Consider the following 26,444-nt stretch of genomic DNA (forward strand, 5'->3'; position numbering starts at 1 on the left):
ATCCGTTGTTGAGTTATCAGGAAATTAAGCATATTCTATGTCCTTTATGAACCTATGACCTTTGACATCATGACCCCCAAGTTAAAGTGTTTCTTCCTTCATTACGAACATGTTCTACAAATTATGTGAAATTGCGATCATCCGTTCTTGAGTTATGGGGAGAGCAAGCGTATCTTTATGAGCCCTACAGAAGCTTTGACCTTTGACCTCATGACTCCAAATTTAGTCGTTTCTTTCTTTCCTTCTTATGAACACACCCTGCAAATTTTCTAAAAATTCGTTCAACCGTTTTCTTGTTATCTTGTACACAAACAGACAGACAGACAAGCAGACATACACACAACACCGAAAACATTGCCTCCGCCGACCGTTGGTTTCACGTCGGCGCGATGGTAAATATCAGAGAGATAAAGTTGAATAAACAAGTGTTACTACGACTAAAAGCCGGCTGCTCTCCCTCCTTTCCTGGGATCCGAGTAGGCTGCTATTTCCTGGTCCGTCCGAAGGATGCCCAAGACCGAAGCGACAAGTGGCGAGCGCTCAACGACATGTCCGCGGTTTCTCAGTTTGGCACGAATTGCACGCGATATGCTCTGGTGGTGAAAAAAACAAAAAGTGAAGTGGAAGAAGAAAATGAATGGGCTAATTAAAAGAGGACAGGGTAGGAACAAGTGCATAAATGCAAATCAAATACTGTAAAACAAGAAACATTTCTGGCATGAAATTTTCCTGGTCTGTCGACAATGACAAATAATAACTACGAGTACAATAGATGGTTTCTTGAGTAGCAATTGCGATCTAATTGCAACTTAACATGAATATCTCCTATGGCGACTTTCAAGTTCTATTAGTGAAGTTCATAACGACAACAACATGCAAACCAACCCTGAAAGTTTATTAAATACAAAAGTAATTAAGATCTTCACATTTAAAGGCGTCATAATCGACTTTGTCATCGAATACTCAGTAGTTACAGCCGTGTCAGCAGTCCCAGGTGCATTTTATTTGTGTGTGTTGTGTGTGTGTATGTGTGTAACATGAACCAACATGAAAAATAAAGTTTATAGCGGGCCACCTTCCATTTTCATTGCTAGACGACGGTGATTTAAGAAATGTGTCTAATTCTAATTTAAGCTATATATTTTAAGGAAGGAAAATGTGGATTGACCATAGCAAGCTGATTGCTTCATCAAGAATCGCCTGGATAGTCTTGCAATCTTGGTGTTTGTCACTAACGTTCCCCTTTTACGCAACAAAGACTGTATGTTTTTTTTTCGGTATGCGGTGAAAAGATTGTTGAGATGGGGAATTAATTTATACGGACAAACCAAGATTATAAACCTTTTCTTTGACAGAGACTTCGACAGTGTGTAGAACGCGATTGGGTTTTCTCTACCAATCGGCACTCAAAGGACAAAAAAAAAAAAGGATAGCAAGAATGACATTGGGATCACGAATGGGAAGAGCAACAAAGAAGAAAAATAAAACCAAGAAGAAGAAAGGGTAAAGAAAGAGAAGAAGAACAGCAAAAAAAAAAAAACCAAACAAACAAAAAAACGGTGAGTGCTTGGGAATGATTTTTTTTTTCACACAATGCATAATTGACACTTATTTCATGTTCGTTACTTTACCAACGATTGTAATGTATTAATGTAAGTTTTTATACTTGTTTTCCTTGTATAAATTTCCATGCATCATTTTTGTCACTGAAGAAACAAGATTTATGTTTATATATTATTTCATTGTGAAAAAACCCCGAAATAAATTTGAGCTGAACTGAATTGAACTGAGAATACTGTTGAACTCACCCGAGGCGGATCTTCGTAGTAGGCTTTGTTTGTCAAAAGGTAGTTGTGGATCCTACCCTCAGTAATGGCCTCGTGGAGAGGAACGTTCATCACCAGCGTTCTGAGAATCACCTGTTTTCATATCATATGGGCGTTTGCAAATGAGGATCATGTTTTAGTTACTCAAGATAGTTGGAGACATATTCAGCCAGAGAATCGGAGAGAGATATTGAGACAGAAAAAGAAAGATTGGGAGAGGCCAAAACGAAGAGAAAAGAGTGATGTAAAATGAAATCCCCTCACAATTTCAATTGAATGCGTACAAAAACAAAATATTGAAATTCCATTTTCTGTTGTAGGTAAAATGTAATATCGGTCCTGGTTAATGAACTCACAATAATGATTAGTCAGGCAAATTAAGTATTTTAATGCATGTATAGGGTTTGAGACTTCTGAACACAAAACAAACAAAAAAACGAAGAAGATGTTTTAAGATTTTGTGTACAAACTGTGTGGCTGAAAAGGAGGGGATAACATCAACGCACTTATCTGCATATTCATGTTGACTGTTCAAAAAGTGTTCAGTGAAATTCAGTGAAACTTCACATTTTTACAACTTCTTTCATGTCTATCAAATCAAATTTTCACAAGTTGTGCTCATAAACTGTTATTCATTTTTTATTCAGCTAATATTCAATAGGACTGGAATTTCCTTTTAAGTACACAAAGAGTTCCATTACATTACATTACATCATTGTGCATTGTCTGCCCTTTCATTTAATAATGTTACTATCTTCTTATCATTAAATGAACATCCCTTGTTTGGTTTGAGGAATATTCTTTTTTGCTCGATGTACAGTAAATCTTCAAATGGTTTTATTCCCGCCTAAGCATTGTGTGTGGATATTATCGCGAATTACTTAAATACAGAAGTGATGCAAAACAAAAGGCAGTAGAGATGAAGTAAACGGAACGGTAATTTCTTATTGAACAACTTAAAAAAGAAAGAAACGAATGAAAAGGAGAAAAACATCAAAACATTAAGAATTTTGAGATGATGGTATTATCACCTCGTGCACTTTGCTCCCATTATAATGAATAATATTGTTTTCTTGAAATAAAACAACTTGACATGAAAAAAAAAGTTCGCATTCTTCACACCGTATATCACAGTAGAGTTGCGTAGTATTGCGTACCTACTACGTCAATATTGGCCGCGTACTTCTGTCAAGTCTTTTTGACGGAAGCGAAGAAGTGATTTGGCAAGACCTTGAATCGAGTCTCAAAGGATTTTTCATTGGGGCTGGCGTTAGGCATCGTATAATTGTATAGGCATTGGCGTATAAAGTAGTGTAGAATTGCGTACAATTGCGTAGACATGGCGTACAATAGCGTGGCATCATGGACTTGGGTATCAGTTGCGTTATGTTTGCGCCTTGTAGCCTACGCCGAAAGTTCGCGGGAAAAAAACAAATTAAACAGGTTTACTATCCGCGTACCCCGCGTACCACTACGCTTCTCTCGGCGTACAAGATATGTTGCGCAGGCCGGCGTATGCACAACGCGTAGGGTAGCGCAAACTCGACGTAGTCTGTACACTACCCAACTCTTCGCATGCATGATGGTCTGAAAGCCCTTGTTATTTTTCTTTTTATGATTCCATTCTTTCTCTCCCTCTTTCTCTCTCTCTCTCTTTCTTCGGTTGCTATATATCTAATATTATTATGATTGTACATAATGCACAAAACACGTACCAAAGCATTAGAAGAAGGGATGCGCATTCCGCCTGATGCTCCAATAACCATTTTGACATCGCCATTTTGATCAACGAGGATAATTGGTCCCATGGTCGAAAGAGGGCGTTTTCCCGGAGAGAGTTTGTTGGAAAGGAGCCGCCAAGACTTGTATTTCGTCTCGAAGTTAAAGTTTCGAATGTGGTTGTTGGGCACGATGCCCGTGGACAGTGACATGTCTTTACAGCCGAATCTTGCCATAAGAAAAAACGAATAGACAGACACACAGAAATATATAACATATACAGGATCAATATATATTTTTACCAAAACTTTCCAGCTTCAATAATATTATGATTATATGGATCTCTCTTCTAGCAGGAATTTCATGAGGAAGGAGAAACTTTTCTTTCGATGTCCAAAATTTACACCTTTAAGAATGTACCGCGCTACACTTGTTTAGTCTATATACACAAAGACATCGGAACGTACACAGAGGATGCACCACAAATAAACTACTGTTAATAACACATTTATCATAGGATCCAATTTCATAGGATACATTTTTATCAACGTGCTGGTTTGTTTAATTGTAGTTTAAAAAGGTGCACTGAACAGGCAGCAGATGTTTTCAAATGTGTTAGGAATTTCCCCGGACGGATACAGCAACAATCTACACATTACTTGAAATTCGCTTATTGATGGAGTCCCCTATACTCCTGAGTTCTTTGTATATCGCCAAGCCTCAGAAGAGCATTTAGGTGTTTAAGTTAGAATACATTCGTGGACATGCTGAAGTTTTTTTTTACAGCAACTGATTAACAAATTGCCCTCATCGACGTAAACAAATACGGCAATTTGTCATTTATTTGCCAAAAGAAAAATCGACGTAAGGATTTCGGGAATACACGTATTTGAAGAAATACGCAGTACCAAGTCAGGATTACAACTGACACTGGCTATCGGGGGAAAGCTCAGTGGTCTAGTGGATTTGACTCAGGAGGTCCTTCGTACGAATCCAGTCCGTTTGTGTGTGTATACCGATGATTTTTCCCCCATCATGACTACCACTAACAATGACTACAGCACTGATTGATTCGGTGTTTCTATAAGTTCATGTAGAATATTTTGTAAATCAGTTGCAATCAAATTGTAACTCGAAGGAAAATTTTCATTAATTCCAAATGTTGATGTTTGCGGTACACCGTACGTGATATAAAGGGTTAATTCTCCTGATCACGAATCCTTACTTATAGCCAATCGACGTCGTGACAGACACTGCATCGCCATTCGGCGCTAGGACGCTGACATGACTAGTGTCGCCTGTCCCCTTGTCAATGTCGTAGTTCTCTCCTTCGATGGCGCCGACATCGAAGTCAGACACGTATTTTTCTCCGCGTTCGTTGAGGACATCATTCGGCTGGTTTTCGATCTGCCTCCGGATGAAATCTGAAAATTCCTGAGATCTGAGATTTCTGAGTGCCTGTGGAGAAATCGGACTTAGATGCTGAAGAAGCAAAACAACTCGAGATGCTCTTGTATCGATCGATAACTGATGTCATCTGACAAAACAATACGACTAAATACAGAATAGGCAAATTTCTTTCTCATTTCTTCTAGTTTTTATCTAAAGGTATTGAACAAAGGTCTCCCCCCCCCCCCAGTCTTAAAAGAGGACGAATTGAATACAATAGTTAGTGACGGGAGCTGATAATTTAGTTTGTGATTGCATTAGTGGTTATGCTCCTGGTGAATTACTGCAGACGGAAAGAAAACGAAAAATTATCTTTTTTTTTTTTTTTTCAAATCACATTGATGTCCGCAAAAAATCTGGGTTGCTGGTATTTTCTAAACAATCTGTTGTACCTTGCGTGTAGAATGGCATGACGACTTTCCACAATATAGCATCCATGGTATTAGCAATGGAGTTAAAATAATATCGGTCATGGCGCCACTGTTTATAAGAAATTCATTAAAAATTGATAATAATTAGTGTGAATAGGCCTATTCATGTAATGGAAGAGTACATTATACATTTCCAATTTCATTTTTTCAAGATAGCATAACACTCTATTACAGTTCTGAAAAAGAAGTAAATTGGCAAATTGTTAACTTTATGCTTTCATGAGCATCTACATCTGAAATAACAGCACAATATTCAATGACTTCAAAATCAAATTCAAGCACAAACAATGGATCTGTCAAAAATTACACATATTAATAGCACACATGGATGACAACTCTTCTACTTGTTTTGCGATAGGCCTAATCATTCTGTTAATTTCTCCAAACTAGACACAACTTCTCTCAATATTTTGTCTCTGTATGCATGTACGCAACCATCAGGTAGACAGAGATTACGTAACTGATGAAGGGTGGCATTTCTAATGACCTCTCATGTTATCGGGACTGTACAGATGAACATAGATGTAAAGCGCATGGTAATTCATTGTAGTTATGGGATTATAGATCAGAGATGGTTAGTGACGTCACAGTAAGAATGTTACTGACTCGCTCCAGCTCGGGAGACCAAGTGTCGCCGAGAAGAGTCCTCATGCCGAAAGCCGTCTTGCACACCTCGAGAAATCGATGGTAAAAGTCTACCATCTCAAGGTCGCTTAATGTTGGGTTTGTCGGCAAGTCAAAGCCTGCGTTGAAAAGAAACACGATTTAACAGATACACACTTCAACAAACGAACAAAAACAAATTACTCTTACTCTGTTCGTCATTATTTTGCCGTTATATGAAACATATCGTTGTTTTTATTGTCTTGTTGAGTGGAAGAATAGAATCAAACGTTTATTGCCGCGAGGCTGTGAAAACGCAAAATGTGGCTCGTAGATATGCCACTTTGTTATAATCCCACTAACTCTGTGGGAACTTCTATTTTTGACAATTCTAGTGTCATTTTAGTGGACATGAAACTGCACAGTCAGAACAGTCACCTCTAGGTGGTTTAGTGACTTTTGTGATTCACTCTTCTTTCATGGTCTTTTTAGCACTAGTTAGATTTAGAAATGTGATTTTTTTTTCTGTAGAAAGAGACAATAAATATTGATTGAATTGATTGCTTAATTAGCAAGGTGAGAACATTACCATGATAACGATTTCCATTTGAAAGCATATATTTCACATCAAGTGACACTTGTAAGGTAAAAGGAATCTCTTTCAATTTGTAGCTGCTGCTCAACTTGATTCAAAGTCGGGAGCCTGAGGCCGTGAGTTAGGGATTAAAAGTACCGTCCATTGTCCGGAGAATGAATTGTAGAAATGGCCCACTAGATGTCAATGTGGTTGAGTACACGGTAAGGTTCGACGGGGAGAAACCTCGCAGTGTCTCGATCTCCATCCACTCGGCCTGGTAATTTGCCAAATCGTCAAGCGTCATCAGACCACCTAAGCAGTAAAAAGAGGGCTTTCGCGTACTCGTTTCCTCCAGGAAAATATTTCATATAGGAAACTTGGTAGAAATGAAGAACCTAATGTGAAGACAATTTCTAAAATCTGTCTCATTGGTTAGCAACTACATCATATCATCATGTGTATTCCCCTGTGAATCTCAACAAACTGATTCATTTTTGGACAAATATTCTTGACATCAGTTGCGGTTTTATATTCTGTTATCAGCAACAACAAAAAAACCAAGAACAACTTATCAAAAAACAACAAATACTAAGTGCAGTATTAGATTTTTTTTGTATATGTTGATGAAATCTTAATGTTAACTATGATCTCACATGGACTAAGCTGATGCCAATAATGTATGCAGCCTACAAGTTCAAATACTGCTAACGAAGATAGACATTCCTGTCTTTCTGTGTGTGTGTTTTTATTATTATTATTATTATTATTATTAGGAAAGAGGTTGAGGGAAGGACATATTGAGTATTTCATTACCGCCTGCTTTAATGTCTTCGATGAACTTTCTGGCCGTGTCCAGCCGGTAAAACTCGTTAGGGCCATTTTCGGCTATCGCCTGCAGAGTATCGGCCAGTGCGGGTAGAGTGATGATGTCTCCACGGGTAGCTACACGTCCTTCCTCTGCGTTATAATACATCTCTCTGTTAGGGTATGGAGTAGAAGCAAGATGGATAAAAAAAGTCAATGTTTCCAACCTTGATGATCTCGACCTAGTATGCAAAAAAAAAGAAGAAGAAGAAAGTCCTACGAGAGAATAACTTTGAATGTAACGAACTAATAGCATGAATAGTATTGATATTTGGTCACAGTTTGTTATGCCAAAGGTTCGTTATTCCGAATTTATTCCGACGTTTAATAATCCGAAGTTATTCCAAAATGTTGTTATTCTTGAGGTTCGTTAATCCGAAAATGAATGAAAAAAATTGTTATTATCAAGGCTCGTTAACTCGAAAACAATGTAAATTTCGTAATTCGTGAGTTACTTTGGTTAGTACGCAATTTTTTCAGATTATCGAACATTCGGAATAACAACCCAAAATCAACGATTTTGTTTTGTTTTGTTTTGTTTGTGTCTTGCTTTGTTTTGTTTTTTTTTTTCATTTTCGGATTAACGAACATTGAGGTATACGGAATTTGTGTGTTTCCGAATGAGGAACCTTCGGAAAAACGAAACTTAATTCATTTTCGGAATACGAATCTTCGGAATAACAAACCTTAATTCGTTTTCGGATTAATAACGAACCTCCGGAATAACAAACATCCCCCATTTCTTGAAAGCCACAAAGTCTGTTTTAATTTGATTAAAAAGTTTTTTTTTCGAGATACGCTTTTAGATGTACTTATAAAACTTGACAATCAAACGAAGCTAGCAAACACTATAATAGAACTGATTTTTTTCTTTCTCTCTCTCCCTCTAGCTCTCTCTCTCTCTCTCTCTCCCTCTAGCTCTCTCTCTCTCTCTCTCTCTCTCCCTTTCTCTCCTGCTCAAAGAGTTACAAAGTTTTTGATAGAAGGTCTTTGATACAGAGGATGAAAAAAAAATGAACATCCCGATAATCGAGCTAAGATTCTAAATTTTATGTAGAGTATTCGAAGTTGATCATGATCAATAAGTCTAAGCGTACATGTATCATTCAGTCATTCCATTCACGACCAATGCTTTCGCTTTATCTCAGCAACAAGGAAAAGTAGAAATTACGCGGTGCGTAATATATGTCCCCGCCGGAAGTAGCATTTTGTAGCAAAATGTACAATACTGGTCAAAAATCAAGGTCAAAGGTCAAAGAAGTCAAAGGTCAAAATTCTGTGTAGAAGTTTTGAAGCCCTCACCTAGTGCCATCACATAAAGCAAACGGAATCGAAATCGGGTTAGAAATGGCAAAGGAGTAGCATTTTGTAGCCAATATACAATAAAATGTAGGTAAAAAATCAAGGTCAAAGGTCAAAGCAGTCAAAGGTCAAAGAGGTCAAAGGTCAAAATTCTGTGTAGAAGTTTTGAAACCCTCACCTAGTGCCATCACATAAAGCAAACGGAATCAAAATCGGGTTAGAAATGGCGGAGTAGCATTTTGTACCCAATGTACAATATGGGTCAAAATCAAGGTCAAAGGTCAAAGAAGTCAAAGGTCAAAATTCTGTGTAGAAGTTTTGAAGCCCTCACCTAGTGCCATCACATAAAGCGAATAGAATCGAAATCGGGTTAGAAATGGCGAAGGAGTAGCATTTTGTAGCAAAATGTACAGTATAGATAAAAAATCAAGGTCAAAGGTCAAAGAAGTCAAAGGTCAAAATTCTGTGTAGAAGTTTTGAAGCCCTCACCTAGTGCCATCACATAAAGCAAACGGAATCGAAATCGGGTTAGAAATGGCGAAGGAGTAGCATTTTGTAGCAAAATGTACAATATAGGTCAAAGGTCAAGGTCAAAGGTCACAACTGAAATTCTGTTTAGAAGTTTCAAAGCTCCCATGTAGTGCTATCATAAAAAACAAACAGAATCAAAATTGGCTCATAAATGACAGAGAAGTAGCAAATTGAAGATTTTGATCACACACGGACGCACACACGGACAGACAGACACACGGACACACGGACACACGGACACACACACGTACTCGTTCGGCGGGGACAAAAACCATGGTATCAGAGACTCCAAATAACTACGCGAAAAGATGAGCAAATGCATTTTTTTTTGGCTCTTTAGTGTTTCATTCATTCATCATTAAAGAAAAAGAATTTAATGTAGGATTCTTTAATCAATAATGCAAACCATTTAAAACACGCCCGTGACGTCATTTCAAAATAGGCCGTATTATACAGATTTGATCTTCACTCAAACACACATTCCAAAATTTCACTTAATTCCTATTGGCGACGTAAAAGTCTCCCACCTCACGCTATCAGAAGTTCATTCATTCATTGCTAAGAATAGTAATTAAATGTAAGACCCTTTAATCCGTAATGCAAACCATTTAACACATGTCGTGACGTCATTTCAAAATAGGCTTTATGTAGATGTGATCTTCACTCAAACATACATTCCCAAATTTAACATGATCCTATTCGACGACGTAAAACGTCTCCCACCTCACTGTGGGATATAAATCCCAGCTATTTCGCAATGAGAACAAGGAGCTGCTCAGATGTGCCTCGACCCGGAAGCCATTCCTGGCGAGGTCGATGACCGGCCGGAAGAGATCGGACCAGGGCAGTCTCCCGTAGCGCTGGTGTGCTTCCCACATACCTCGCACCTCTCCGGGGATAGCCACCGACTTCATTCCTTTGAAATGAAAAGAGAAGTCATGAAATACAGTATATTTTGCTGTATCGAGATGAAACATGACGAAATATCTGATAATTACATGTATAACAAACTATTTTCTTTCGCTTCAGTCGAACGCATGTAGAATTCTTGTTTCCTGATGCAGCAACATCTTTTATCTCATTTATAACGAATAACATTTAGCAGTCATCACATGGAGCTCTCTATACCGAACTTCAACTTTCAACTCACAATCTTTTTAAGACCAAGACCATTGTTGTCCACAGCACTGATTCAAAGCAGTGAAGAAAGCCATGCATTAGCTTGCTTAAGCAACTTCTCTAAGTCAATTGTTTTGTTGTTGTTGTTGTTGTTGTTGTTGTTGTTGGTGGTGGTGGTAGTGGTGGTGGTGGTGGTGTTGTTGTTCTGTACACATTATATTTTGGTTACCAATATTACAATCTTACAAAGTCACCTTAAAGGGATCGCATTGTTTTGGTTGAAATTTGGCCTCAGGTTTCCAACTTTTTTGAGAGATAATGAGAAACATTTCATGAAATATGAAAGGATATACAATTCAAAGAGGAATTCAAAAATTAATTGATAAAAATTGGTTTTCAAATGCCTGAGATATCCCGAAACAAAGGGGTCCTAGTAAATAGGTCGCACCCACCTTTTATGCGGACCTTTTTGATTTACGTTGTTTTTGGATATCTCAGCCATTTCTAAATCGATTGTCATCTATGAGCATCCTCTTCGAATTGTATGCTCTTTGATATTTCATGAGTCGTTTCTAATCATCTCTCGAAAAAGTTAAACTCTGAATCCCCATCTCACGTTGTCTCAACCAAAGGTAAATCATCCTTTAAAACACAGAACACTAGGCTGTACATTAAAGGAGAGGAAATAATCAATGCATTTTACATACAGTTATCACGTGTTCTTCCCTCTCTCCATCCTGTTCAGACATTCATTCTTTTGTTCTTCATCAAACTCACCATACTTCGCCCCGTCTTTTCCCTGGCCGTCGAACATCTCGGGGTACGTTGTGTTGTAAGCCGTCTCGAGCGCGTTCAGTGCCTCCACCTTCTCGTTGCTGCGGTTGTAGACGACCATGAAGAACCCGCCGCCGATGCCCGAACTCCCCCCGACCATCACCCCAACGCAGAGCAGGGATGTGATTGCACTGTCAACGGCAGAACCATTTTTGCGGAGAATTTCACTGGCGGAGGGAAAAAGGTTAATAAACAAACTTAGTTCGAACAAACAGACGAAATCTTAACTTGATGATGTATATTGATTGCACGATTCGTGACTGATCTTGCTGGCTGACTCACATTGACTGTTTATCGTAACAGTGCACTGACAATTTGCTATATGTAATTAGACTTTCGTGTGTCTCAAGACACGGAGGACAGGAGATGCAAAGAAATTATTGTACCCACGCCCCTCTAATTTTGCATTTCAAGAATGTAGGCTATGAAAAACAAAAACAAAAACATGCGCTATATGCCGTCTCATTTGATAATAAGGCGAACATTATCAGAGCCCAGACGTAGAATTTCACAATTTTTTTTCCAATGAAAAGCACACAATCCCTCGACATGTTGCTGACATACATTGAGGGTAATTGTATTCCTTCTGCTTGCAGAGAGAGGTTAGTAAAATTCTCTTTAAGTATGCTAGAAAAGTGAATGTATATTCACATTTTCGTTAAATCGTTTTCCTTCACTGGCGTCACGGACTGTTGTAGTCTACTCATTCAGCGATGGCGGCACCGAAACTTTAAAAAATTCTGACCTTTTGAACGGATTGTCCAGTTCTAAAAATTTCACTGATGTGTTCTACTTATAGAGCAGCATTCGCTCAATCTCAGTGTATACTTTAGTTGTATTATCTTTCAAGCTTTTGCCATACTACGAGGGCTGTTCGCTTCCCATTGATATTGAACGCCCTCTTCTCACCTTCCGATCTCTGAGCAGACGCCGGAGTCCGTTACCACAGCTGCATCTTGGTAGGTTCCACCCAAACCTGGAAAAGGTTATTAAGTTGGAAACTTTGAAAGGTTACTTAGGTTACTTACTTACTCACTTAGAACACCAGAGATCTATTGTTAAAGACAATAGCCATGAAACTTTTTTTTTCTAATACATATCATAGAGCCGAATCAATCAAACAAAAAAAACAAACAAATATATAAATAAACAAACAAATAAACAAACACACATATCACACACACACACACACACACACACACACACACACACACAGCAGGTAGAAGCATTACCAGGCTCCTAATTGTTTTCCCCATATTAGTATCTAAAACACTTTCACCATGGGAATAAAATGAACGAACCTTTGTTTTTAAGTTGATAACATAGGTAGAAAGAGAACTACTCTTCCGGGATGGTATAAGAGTGATAAAATAGAAAAGAAGCAACAAAGGTAGTTATCTCCTATCGCATTATATACTAAGCAAAACTGGCACTTCTGGGTAACACCCTCTTCAACGTCACATTTGCTAACGCTTAAATAGCGATGAAAAACGTTTCTCTTGACCTGGTGAAAAGGAATTTAATCGGATCCTTGACGGATCTTGAGATGCCCTCATCTCCTAGAGTACTTCACAAATTTTACAAGCTACGCTTTTCTTGTGAATTCCTTTTTTCCATGTAGAGTTACAAAATACGATTGCATTACTTCCTTGTTCATGTATCCAAATACCAAAGTTGATATCATTATAATATTGTATTCATGATTTGTTGAAAGTTATGTGATTCAAAGTTCCTTAAAATATTATATTGCGTTAAACAAATACATACTGCTACTGAACGTTTTCGACGTGCACTCTTCGGAGTAGAAATCGCACGTATGAAACAGGAAGCGAGAACAAAACGAGCAACCATTCAAGCGAAACAGTGCGTACGCTGATTGGCTAACGTAAACATGAGTAAGAATCTGAATCAAAAGAGCGCCAATGTGCGTACAAACTCCTTTTGCCTGCATAGAATAGGACTGGTCAGCTGAATGACATATTATATATTATATGAATGAAATATTATATTAAATGGGTTAGTCAAATACCGGTTAGTGATTGGCTAAACACAGTCACGTAATGGAGGCACATTGGTTATGTTCGCCCATGGGCAGAACATTTTGTAATGTTCTCCCAAGGGAAAACATTTTCACGTAACAATGACAAACGATACCAAACGATTGAACGATCATATTTTTCACGCAATCGATAGGATACATTTGCCTATTCCATACAATGTTAAAAAGCAGATTTGACTAACCCATATAATGTAACAGATGATGACGAACATGTACCAAATGTTCCACCCTCGGGGTTTGAAATGCTATTTCGGGAGGCTATAAGTCCCTCGACTTCGTCTCGGGACCTATAACCTCCCTCAATAGCATGTCAAACCCTTCGGGTGGAACATTCGGTATGTTCCTTCCCCCGCCAGTCATCATCTATATAATGTACTCATGTAAGCGTTAGCGGCCTATGTATATTGCTTTGTATTACTTTATATGGAAATAAAATCATTTGAATTAAATTGAACTGAATTGATCAGAATAACGTGGTTGTCAAGGACTAAAACCAATGCGTTTCATCATTTTGTGTGTAAGTTTTACTATAACATACGGTTACTCTTACTTGCAGCATTTCGTTTGGGCTGCCCTTCCATAATGATTCCTTCTAAACGTATAATACTTCTAGCATCGTCTAGTTGATCATATAACTCTAAGCAATAGATGTAGGATGTGAGATCAGCCTTCCTGTCTTTGTGAAGAAAAATTTATCTTACCAGGGTCCTCTGCCACGTTGGAAGATGAGGAGCCCACTGACGCAGTTCCTATGGCAACCATGAGAATCCAACCGCAGAACAGGGTGCAGAATGTCATTCCCATTGTTCAGAATTCTTACGGCGTCACACCCACGTGCTTAATAGCAACCAGTGAAAGTCTAGTGTTTTGTTTTTGTTTCTTAGACGATTATGAAAACGAAGAGGTGGAACACCTTGCCGATCCCGTGATGAATATCATCAGGAACACTCGTGGGGAAAACTGATCAGGAAGAAACAGCGACCGTTTTCAGGATTATGGCAGGATGAACTGTGATGGTATTAACTGGCCGTGGCAAAGTGCCATCATTGATATGCAAATCAAAACCCCATGATTTATTTTTTTTTCTGGTTTGTCCTTGAGATGCTCTCATCCCCCCCCCCCCCCCTCCAACTTGCTTCTCTGACGCCAAACATCGCGCATAACGAACTTTCAGTTTCTGTTCCTCGAAAGCTCCCAAGGCAGAATACATTTACCTTATTTAGCTTTTCGAAGGCCATTGCATTCAGCAAATAAACGATCACTTTTTTCCGTACAATTCTGTGTTATGGTGTTTATTCCTGTTTTGCTGTTGTTTTGTTGTTGTTGCTGTTGTTGTTATTGTTTTTGTTGTTGTTAGTTTTTACTCCACATGAAAAATATGTTTGTCTGGCCTTATCGTTCGTTCGTGCGCACCTGTCCTGGTTTTATATCATCGCTTTAAAAAATTACAGAGACCGGAAGCAGTCCCGGAAAAGTGGGCCCGTTTGGAGTGGCTCAATATCTAATCATCTTCACTGTTACTGCTGTTTTTGTAATCAATCGCGGGTTTTTTTTTCACTGCACTGCCTATAGAAAGTGACATCCGTCGGCTAGCATTAATGTGCAAGTAGAAGTAGATGTACCTATAGCAATAATGGCAGTAGTGGCAGCAGCTGAGCAGCAGTATATACTGGAAGTATCATTATTCTTCTTCTCTTTCTTCTTTTTCTTCTTCTTCTTCTCTTTCTTCTTCCTCTTCTTCTTCTTCTTCTTTTTCTTCTTCTTCTTCTTCTTCTCCTTCTTCTTCCTCTTCTTCTTCTTCTTCTTTTTCTTCTTCTTCTTCTTCTTCTTTTTATTATTATTATTATTATTGTTTTTGTTGTTGTTACTAATTATAGTTTTTATTGCTATTATCATTATTTTCATTATTATTATTATTATTATTGTTATTTAATTATTACTATCATTATTATAATTATCATCATCATCATCATCATCATCAGTAGTAGTGGTGGTAGCAGTAGCAGTAGAAAGATACGTAAAATTTTTTTCCTGAAAAGGAGTTTTTCAGAGCTGGGTCTGGTTTGTTCAACCTACCTCTACTTGCATTTAGATAAAGCTTACCCTGGGGAAGATAACAAATTAGGTGAATAGATAAAAAGATAAAGGAAACTTGCTTGGATCGTAATCTGGGTTAGAGAGCGTTTACAGAGAAAAAATACCCAGAACAAATAAACAGGCAAACCAGTAAACAGACAAGCGATTATACAAACCAAACCTATAAAAGACCCACAACAACATAAACGCTGGTCCTTGTTTCTAATTAGTGTAAAGTTTAACAGAATAGAGAAACGATGAGTTCAGCAAATTATAGAGACCAGGGTGCATTTGCACTGTTGCAGTTATTGTTTTATTGCTGATTTTTTTTTTTTTTTGGGGGGGGGGGGGGGGCAAGGAGGGGGCGGGAGCCATGCCTAGTTGGGGGTCCGGGCTCTAGAGATGATGACTGTAGATTTCCTTCTCACATCCACATCACGTGACATGTGGTAACTGGCAATCGCTTTGTAAGGATATCACTAGCTGGTCATCGAATCGTTTCTGTTCTTGTTGATGTTGTTGATGTTGTTGTTTTGACAATTTTCTCAAGCATTTTTTTTAAAGCCATTTTCCTTGAATGGATCCTTTAATACAATGAACATCAGAGTAACAACAAGTACTACTCACAAAGTATTATCTGTATCATTTCTTTTTTATTTTCACAAACAATCACGAAGAAAAAAAAATATGTGCATTGAACAAAACACGGCAAGTCTCGTATGTTGTAAATGTATCAAAATACATGTATGCTTACAAGTAATGTTACAAAATAAATAATAAGCGCTCATTCCCTTACACACTATTTGCGTTGATAGTGGGTAACATAATTATCTGCATTCTGGAAAAACACATTTCTACCAGTGTACCAAAGCATGCAAAATGTGATGTCATAGCAATTCATCGCCGTGGAAACTGGTTCAAAACAACATCGCCTGGCCCTAATATTAATGTGAACACTGTGTTGCTAACCACGCTCGAACCTGGTTACAACACAAGTTATAACAAAAGACTGTGACATCATCAATTCGTAACTTTGATTACATGACGGTAAACCCTATTCAAATGCTGCTCAAAGGCTATACAGTGGTGACTCACAAATTTAATGGCTGCCTTCTGTACAGGCAAGCTCTAAACACGCCAAACGACTTGTAACGTCGAAAATGATCTTGAAGTATTTTGAGGATCTGACACCAGACTACACAAACCACCCGGAAGTGAAAAGCCCTGGCGATCATACGCTTTTAAAAAAGTGTCTTTCAGAATCCCAACGTATCATATAGACCAATCCGGTTTTAAAACACTGTAACTTATGTCAGCCATCACCGGGGTGCTTCCAACATAAGAAGAAAAGATGATTCAATAGGTTATGCAATGAGTGAGGTACATTGCTTTGTCAGTGCATAAATTAACTATTGTTACGCATACTAAAGCCCCCAGTTATGACTGATATAGAAGTAAGGATAGAAATCAGCACTCAAACCGAATCGGTCCATACTGGGTCTGCGTCTATTTTGCCACGGCCTGTGATAAGTTAGCTTACACATAGCTTACATGATAAAAGTTAGGTAATATCTAAAGTTTTATTGCTTATTTTCATCTGTACCAAATAAATGATAACTGTGTCTTTCCATAACCATAGTGTCTTCAAACTGGTATATACAAACAAATCAATCTTCAAGACATTGGGGTCCTAGAAAAAAATTACTATGACATTGTGAGCAAGCAAAACTGAGTTTACAGAAATATTACCACTATTTACAACATTCCCATCACACCTACTGCTTAGGTATATGATACGATATAAGGCACATTGTTTGCCAAGAACAATTCTTTGTCCGCATCGATGACATCAAAAAATCATTAAGTATCAACATTAAAGATTTGCACTGTTCTCTTGACCAGCATGTACGAAATAATACATTGAATTGCGTTCACGATTAGAATTCTGCATATTTTCATTTACATGAACACTTGCAGACTTTATAATGCATTGATCATAATATTCGATACAAAACGAGCTACTTTTCTAGTTCGTGTTCTTCTTGATTAGTATCATCCAAATCCTTCAAAATACATTTAGGTGACCATTTGTTACAATGACGTATTCTTATAGTTGAAAGAAAAACAAAATAAGAGCGTATCCAATTATACAGCTTATGAAAGTGTCTCTCATACATGTTCTATCAATCATCTGTGCGCCGCATTAATTTCTTGTCCATATAGGTTGTGAACGAGTGTGACAATCATGCATTCATTCATTCGTTCATTTTTTTTTTGCATAATCGGCTAATTAGCACAAAAAGGGTAAAATATTTTCCTTTATGATGTATTTAGAACTTTTCATCATTGACTTTATAACGTAAGTATGTAAATGAACTGAGTAAATCTGTGACGTCATCAACTCTTCTAATTTGCATAAAGTTGGGGCAACATAACTGTTCTTGGAAATCAAGAGATCTATAATACCAAAACTCTCTTGTAGGTGGTCTTTTTTAAAAGAAAACTTCCAGGTGTCTGTCGATTTTTTCCTTGTCAAAGTTAACTGAAGCACAGAATTAGATCTTGTTTTCTTCCTCTTCAAACTATATATATATTTTCACACTGTTTCAGAGCATCGTGTCAATCACTGGTCACAACAATAACCTTTGCTATAAAGCAAGGGGAAAAGGATGTGGACGAGGTCTATGGCAGGATTCCGGCATGCTGGCGTGAGACCAGGGTCGATCTATGGTCCGATGTTCCTGGCACGACCTTGCTCTACATTCACTGGTAGCGAGCAGAAATGTACAAGGACAAAACATCGAATAATGATAATGGCAGTGTTAACTCATCGAAGCTTTCCTATATGTATAATGTGCTAAGGCTTATGAATTCAAACATGTCAGTTATGAGTCTCGATGGAAATATACAAATAACCCTTTTTTGTTTTGTTTTTGAAGTGTAAAAAAGGCTGCTTGAATAAAACGTTCTTATTACACCGTCACATACACTTTTTCTTTCACTTTATAAATCTGTCAGGAACATACACTAAATTGAGTACATACTTGTTTATTAACGTCTTTCTTTCCTCTATAAGGATAAGCAGTATGCCCAATGCACTACTGCCGTATTGTACGTCGCATTGCCTCTTGATTTTCCTCCTAATGCTGGTAGGCCTACGCGCAAATCTGTTGTCGTGATAATGACGACGTCAATTGCGAGAACAGTGGTAGCACTGAAGAGGCTACCCTGGTTGAACAAGAACAGATTCAACATTTTCATAGTGATTGGCTTTTGGCAGGGTTTCAATGACACTGGCCCTTTTGCTTGTAATTTATGTCGTCGTCCAACGCTTTACAAATTCAACATCAATTCTTTTCATCACCATTCAATCCTCAAAACGATGTAAAATATGGGCATTTGAAAAGAATAATGATTTTATTGCATCCCGAATCATGAACGAGTATCCATCGATGAATTTCCTTCATGACCGCTATTCTTCAATAAGTAACAATTACTAAATCATTCGGTGTTAATTCAGCATCATTGACAGAAAAAAATAAAAATTTAACCACCTGTCAAATGTCCATTCCAGGCTCCCGATTGCATGATTATTATTTAAAAAAAAACAAAAAAAAAACAAAAAAAAAACCAACATGTGTTAACAAAAGGATGCATTTGCATCTCCCTGAATTGTCTATTGCTTCATTCGTAAAAGAATTGAAATAGATCTGAAAACACAGGGAATTTTGTTCAAAACATCTGATTCTTATGACAAAAGTGATACCAAGTTGTAGAGGAGGGTTTTCTTTTCAATCTTTAAGATAAATCATACATCGCCTCTGCCTAGTCAACTGATCAAAGAAAACATGACTATGTAGAGTTTAATGCTCATGGACGGTCACTGGTCAGGGACCAGAATAGGTGCAGCGAAGCGACGTCCAAGGATGATGATGTCTGTTCCAGAGAATCTCTTAAGGGCTTTTTACACTTGTGTTTCTTAACCCCGGACTTTCTCTGACCCAGGACTATCGTTAGTCCCGTACCAATTTTTTCAGCTTTTTACACTCGCCAATTAGTCCCGTACTATCTCTTGTCCGGGGCTAAGGAGAAAACTGACCTTTTTACACTCGTATTTCTTAGCCCCGGACTTTCCAAACCACATGAATATTCATAATTACGCTGTGTACTGTACACGTACACGCACGCACCGGCAGCACTTGATTACCTCTTTTCTGATTGGTCAGTGAGGGTCGGACTTCGTCTCCGTCGCTTAGCCCAGGATTATTTTTTCGTTCTGTTTACACTCACTTGCTTGGCACCGCAATTGCGGTGCTAACCCCTGCTATTTTGCAGGGCCAGATAGTACCGTACTATCGGTGGGGCTAGCCCACTTTGGCAAAAACGAGTGTAAACAGAAAGTGGGCTAAGGATAGTCCCGTACCAACGGTGGGGCTAAGGCCCCCCCCCCCCCCCCTTAGCCCCACCGTTGGTCCGGGGCTAAGCAAAATTTTACAAGTGTAAAAAGCCCTTTAGCTCTTGCCATCATCACCTAAAATCTTTCATCAGCAGTTTGAGACCATTGCGGCAGCTTTACTGTTTACAGTCTTGTGATAAGAGTGACTGAAAGATGGCCGTTTAGTATGGCTGGTGCATGGTCAATGTTTTCGGCTAAGAAAGTCCCTAGAAGTCTTTCAGACTGACATAGGTCTTTGGCTGGCACAAGATGGCCAGGGTACAGATGACCGTCGAGATGAGGAAGATCCACATGAAGAGTCGATCGAATACGACGGCGACGTACTTCCACTCATTTAGGACCTCGTCCTCGGCGTCGGCTTCACGGTTCCTCGCGGTCATGTACTTGAGATTGGCGGCGATGTCATGCAGCATCGATTCGAACTTCCAAGCGGAGCCAGACACGAGCTCTTGGGACTTCTTTCCGCCGTCCTCGACCGCAGACACGCCGTTGTGCCGTGGCGGGGCGAAGCTCTTCTCGTAGCCGTTGCCCACCTTCCCGTCCTTGTTGGCCGCCTCGTTGTCGTCGCCGTCACCGTCGTCGTCGTCGCCCATGCTGATGAGCTCCTCTCCCATGAACATGCAGCGGGCGAGGACGGAGAAGGAGAAGTGTTTCAGCCATCGAGGGACGCGATGTGTGCCGGGAAGGCGGAAGTGCAGCCACAAGACAAAGACGGTCATCACGGTCGATAGGGACACGAGAACGATGACGCATGCGTAGTACTGAGCTGGAAGAGGGATGATGGGATGCAGACATTTGAAAACGACCCATGAATCTTACTACACTGGAGGAGTGAAGGGTCAGCACAATTCACTGCTATAATGTATTCAAATATGTGTATCATTAACTTTTGTCAACGTTTGTGCTTCTGCCCCAATAATTACAATGTCTAGGAACCTTTCGATAACATTTGCAATTTGAGATATAAAGTGCAGATCAATTATATAATCATACATGATCAATCATCTGAATGAAGAGTGTTTGGGGTAGTACCTGCGAGCTTTGCTGTTGCTTTGAAAATTTCATATAGTGACGGGAAATACACATCATATAAGTCATAAATGTCACATGATATTTGCCATTAGGCATAAGCAGGTGCTGGTTTTACTTGATGTCATTCAAAGCTTTAGGATAAGAAATAGGATACTGATTGTCGAATTTAGGTTTTACGGGTCATAGGATACACGAAATTTTCTATGTTCGTTTTGACCAAGTACATTTTTAAACTTTTTAATGTCTTGATTTAAATCTTTATTTCAACTTTAAGTTCGTCACAAAACTTGTATTCGATGTTTGCTCTTTCTGCTTGGTGCAGTTCATGAAAGGTTGGAACGATAGTAGTGGTCAGACTTTAAAAAAGTAGGTGATGTCGAAATGTCATGTATACGGTTGGAAAAAAATCGAGTAAATAAACTGCAAACTCAGCTTTGATTCAGGGTTCGTACATGAATTTTTATGGTTTATGATGGGGAGGCGCTACTAAACTGACGTGCAAGTGTAGCTACGAAACTAACCAATCAGCGGCACCACTTCGGAGGTTGGCGGCATGGTCTCCGCAACCAGCAGGAGGAACACGGTCATGGCCAGAAGAATGGTGATCCCCAGAGTGACTTTTTCTCCAGCGTCGGCAGGCATGATGAACACCAAAGTGGTGATCAGCGAAATCAGGATGCACGGCCCCAGGGGATTGATCATATGAAATAGCGCCCTCCTGCGGATAATGACGGTGAAGTCGACGTCGGGGTAAGGCTCCGCGCAACACTGGTAGAAAGCGATGTTGTTGCGAACCGGCATGCCAATGAGCGTCCACTCGCCGTTGTCGATGTACGACGAGACGTCGCCGCTCATGGATCTGTTCCTGAGATCAAGCTGAAAGCCGTTGTAGGCCCAGGAGCCAAACTTCAAATGGCACTGCTGCTCGTCGAATGGAAAGTAGGTGATGTCGATCTTGCACGTGCTCTGGTAGATAGCCGGGGCGTTCCAATAGACCACCCCTTCGTGCGTTACGGTTGCACTGGTGAGCATCATACCGCTGAAACCACTGTCAGCGCTGATGAAATCAGTCAATCAAGAAAAGGACAGAAGCAAAATAGTATCCATAGCAAGACAAAATAAAGCTTAGAAATGGCAGAAAAGAGATTTATTCAACCATATCTACAATGATAATGGTTTGAACTAAAGTTGGTCACCTGATGCGGTTAAATAGGAAATGTATTTTTTTTTTTGTTAAGTTATCTCATGTTGAAACTTCTTCAAAGACTCATCTTCAACAAGAAACGAAACAAACATAAAAAGTCATTAGGGCCTTTGGGATATCAATCTCGAGACTTATGCTACATTAAACTCTCGTGACCTTTACTGGCATCTAACTTTGATAAAATTCAAAGAACTGTTTTCCACTTACTTGGTGTACAGGACAATGTCAGGCCGCCATATTGAGTCTACAGGCACAATCAACACAGACGTGTTGCCGTAATCTTCAGGATTCCATCTGAAATTGCTGTCAGTCCATTGCTGGTAAATGTAATCACGAAATAAATTGAAGTTTTACATGAAATCAGAAAATCATTGTTGTAGAAAAGAGAGAAAGTCACATAGAATTATTCAGTGGGGAAACCAATTTGCAATGACAAAATTTGATGTAATGACAACTCGAATTAACTCATTTCTCTATGTTCATGGACTATTATTACATTACAGAGCTTGAAAGAGCACTTATGTAGTTTAATTTTTCATTAATATAACTGCAAGATATTCTAAACCATTAATCAATAATTTGATTTGAATAACCTCAGCACATTCATCAACTAAGCAAGGGAATGTCCTTTCATATAAATAGTTAAAATGAAGCTTTTTTAATCACTTTTTCTACAATGTAGAGTCAATCACAAAGTCCGTTGTAAGTAATATTTATCTTTTATGAACAAGGGTCATTTTATGAAATAAGCATTTATATTTCGTTCTCTTCTCTCTGAATGTTAACTTTCATAGGTATTCAAATTACCTTTCTGAAGACAAGACAAACAAATGATAGAAAAAAGTGCTAGAAAAGTTAAAATTCAATTTTGTTTTAGAAACTCTATGATATCAACAACCTGGAAAGTGGAAAAAGATATGGATAAAATGTTTATTTACAATTTGATCTATCATTAGAGCTGTCCTAAAATGCTCACACCATACTCGGTTTTTTTTAACTGTGCCTTACCATTCTCATCCAGAGGTTGCTGGTAAGGACCTGACTTTTCTCATCCTGTGGAATAAAAGAAAAAAAAAATGAGAGAAAGAGTTCAAAAGCCAGAATAGTAGTATGTTGATTTCGACTTAAATCTGTCGATAACAGGTATCAAATACCATTAGTATAATTATATGTTTTTTGGTAACTTATGTAGGTCTTTACTCACATCCATTTTGTTAGGTTTGCTTTGCAGTTTTACCTGCCATGCAACCCCATACAAAAGAACGGGGGAAAAAGGAGATGTAGCTGTGCACCAGTCTTACACACCGTCCCACACTAGGAAACTGACCAATAGTGCTGACCCCTCATGGTCCGCCCAAGTTGAAATATTCGCCAAACAGTATCAACCCTACACGTTGCGCCATGGGAGAAGTAGAGTCCTCCGTAGTGTGAACAGAAATAACTGCTTGTGTTTGTCAAGCCGTTAAACAAAAGAACCCTACCATTATCACCATTGTCGTCAGCAGCATCATTGTCGCCATCATCTTTACCATCACCATCACCATCACCATCACCATCACCATCACCATCACCATCACCATCACCATCACCATCACCATCACCATCACCATCACCATCACCATCACCATCACCATCACCATCATCATCACCATCACCATCACCATCACCATCACCATCACCATCACCATCACCATCACCATCACCATCACTATCACCATCATCATCATCACCATCACCATCACCATCATCATCATCATCACCATCTTCAACATCCTCCACTTCATCATCAACACCACTATCATCTTCATCATCGTCGTTGTCATCACCAATTGTTCATCATGCCAAGTTTTGCTCACCATGTCGATAATCTGCTGGATGGCGGCACCTAACCGCACCATAATGGTGTCGGTGGCCCGCTCGACGGGGCGGACGATGCTGCTGTAGTTGGCAAACATGTCCCGCAGGAGCCGATATTCATCTTCAGTGCCGCGTGCTCCTGTTGAGATGGAGGATAATAATTCAGTCAATTCCACTAACAAACATTTGACCCTTCCTATGCCTTCAGTACCGATTGGCACAAAAAAACCCCATAGCGTTGTACACGCACTATGCAAAGGGTTAACTTAAGTTGTTGCAGATATGTTGATGCGGTGGTCCCAATGGGGCTAAAGAAGAAGGCTTGAAATGTTTGCTGAGTATTTATAGCGTGAAATCTTCATCACAGTTAACCCCTCATTTGCATCGATAAACAGTTTGCATATGATGTCGATGCCGTTTTGGGACGGTGGTAGTTAAAGAGTTAAACTCTTCTGCTTCCCTTCCCCCTCCCCTCCGGCATCCCCCTCCCCCGCCTTTTCGTGCACAGATGGCGCGAGAGATCGGAACGAAATTTTCACCTACATGGCGGTTGGGAAAGTCAGCACAAATTATAATTATCATCCCTAATTGGTTATGTCAACACAACAGCCATGTTTACTAATATAGGTATATTCTATACATTTTTATAAAACACTTCTCATGACTCCCAAAAAGCTTGCTGGAGGTTTCCCTGGACTTGCCCGACATAGCATCAACTAATGCATGCAAAGGGCATTCAAAGGCATTGAGTGTACTCGTAGACAGAATAGCTTGCTTGTATGTCCTATGACGCAAATAACCATTGCACTCGTAAACTTGCAGGGTTTTATTCACATTCGTTTCACTCCTTTCGATAGCCGTCATTATAGGTTACCATTTTAATGTCTGTGCATTTTACACATTTTACACAACTAAACATTTTTTTGATCAGAAATTGCCACTTGACCTTTTATTCGATTTATCCTTTTTTCTCTTTTATTTTCACTTTTGGGACAAACTCTTATGATGGCAAGAAAATAACTTACAGTACATTATTTTCCTTTGCGACAAAACTATCGCTTATCAGGTACGTAGCCTGACGAAAAATATCCACAATTCAAGCAAAATCACAACCCCCCCCCCCTTGTATAGTGTTGAAATAAAGATAGGTAGATCAATACAATCGACAAGCTAAAATGCATGTTAATCCTACTGCCTTCAGCACTTTAATGCCCCCATGTATGTGTGTGTAATGTCCACCCATCTTGTCGAGGGGCGACAATGGAGATATAATTATGGATGGACATTAGAATCCGGGATCTACTAAATACTGGTATGGTAATTGTGGAATGGACCTGCGTCAAACAATCTTCAGCATAAAACATGTTAAACTTTCAACTCAAGGACAATAATACGTAGATTGCTTACGTCCTGGTCTCTACTCGACCCCATGTCCTTTCGATCGGCTGACCAACGCCTGAACAAATTGTCCATCGGGTTTCCACAAACAATAGTCATCAGCCGCTCTTTTAATTAGGATGCATTATTCATAATCTATATCAATTCTGATGGTGTTACGTAACAACTTACTGCCACGCTTACGTGTAGAAATTTGAATGCGTAATTGAAAGGTGAGGCAAGATATTCTGATACCAGTGGTTTATGGGGTAACATAGACACACTAAAATATTCATACACACACCCTCATACAAGTAGAGGGTCTCACATGATATACATACACACAGAAACACAAACATACTATAATTATGAATCTATGCGTATTATGATGATATATACAAAATGTGTTCTTTCTCGCAAAATATGTGTCAGATGAACTTGATAAAAACGTACTTTAACAAGATGTAAGGGAAACATTGATACATATTTCTTTTACAGTATTTTGCTAAGAATGCCAACGAACTCTGTTGAAATATGTTTGTAACACATTTAAGCTTGAAAAGCCTTTCAACTGCAACGAACGAAAATTTAAAACAGATATATATTCCCTTTCCTCCTGTATCCGGCTACGTGAAATATTACAACAAAGCAGAAATCAACGTTACCCAATTCGTTACCTAATACAACATGATAAAAGAATGTATGAATGTAAATAACTTTTTTCTACCTCCCTTCCTTTTCTTTCCCTCCTTCTCTTTCTTCTTCTTTTTTTTTTCTTCTTCTTTTCCTCTAATTCAGATTTCATCTTGTTATGCTCCTTTTTTTCCTTTCATTCTCCCCGTTTCTGTTTTCTTTGTGACGTATTTTCACAATGATTGGTGGTAATGGGGTGGATTTCCTGATTACACAAACATGCTGAAAACTAGAATTTCGAGCAGGGACGATGAATTATACCAAACGAAATGGTCGATGAATCAAAAACAAGCAAACAAGAAAGTAAAATTTACTTACCCGCTAATAGACTCGCCAGAAAACATACAACGACCCAGTTCGATGCCATTGAAAGACGTTTTGTATCTTCCGTGTGATAGTGTACTGATGAAGAACAGGAATATCTGGCTATCGAAA

The 26,444-nt window shown here is 38.9% G+C and overlaps 2 protein-coding genes across 2 annotated transcripts; both read right to left on the bottom strand.

The window, feature by feature from the left end:
• Nucleotides 1–437: 437 nt before the first annotated feature.
• Nucleotides 438–14,118, bottom strand: LOC139715246 (glutathione hydrolase 1 proenzyme-like). Its single transcript, XM_071626830.1, has 11 exons — nucleotides 14,016–14,118; nucleotides 12,165–12,231; nucleotides 11,199–11,422; nucleotides 10,026–10,218; nucleotides 7,419–7,582; nucleotides 6,762–6,917; nucleotides 6,032–6,168; nucleotides 4,771–5,003; nucleotides 3,542–3,773; nucleotides 1,816–1,919; nucleotides 438–591 (listed from the first exon to the last, which is right to left on the bottom strand). The coding sequence occupies exons 1-11, from the start codon at nucleotides 14,116–14,118 to the stop codon at nucleotides 438–440; spliced, it is 1,767 nt and encodes a 588-aa protein (XP_071482931.1).
• Nucleotides 14,119–20,052: 5,934 nt separating this feature from the next.
• On the bottom strand, nucleotides 20,053–26,376 carry LOC139715247 (neuronal acetylcholine receptor subunit alpha-10-like). Its single transcript, XM_071626831.1, has 6 exons — nucleotides 26,328–26,376; nucleotides 23,939–24,078; nucleotides 23,091–23,135; nucleotides 22,290–22,399; nucleotides 21,400–21,935; nucleotides 20,053–20,612 (listed from the first exon to the last, which is right to left on the bottom strand). The coding sequence occupies exons 1-6, from the start codon at nucleotides 26,374–26,376 to the stop codon at nucleotides 20,053–20,055; spliced, it is 1,440 nt and encodes a 479-aa protein (XP_071482932.1).
• Between the last annotated feature and the right edge of the window lie 68 nt (nucleotides 26,377–26,444).

This window comes from Diadema antillarum, unplaced genomic scaffold (genome assembly GCF_040938485.1).
Source record: "Diadema antillarum isolate AM-2024a unplaced genomic scaffold, OU_Dant_1.0 seq00003210_RagTag, whole genome shotgun sequence".
Lineage (NCBI taxonomy): Eukaryota > Metazoa > Echinodermata > Echinoidea > Diadematoida > Diadematidae > Diadema > Diadema antillarum.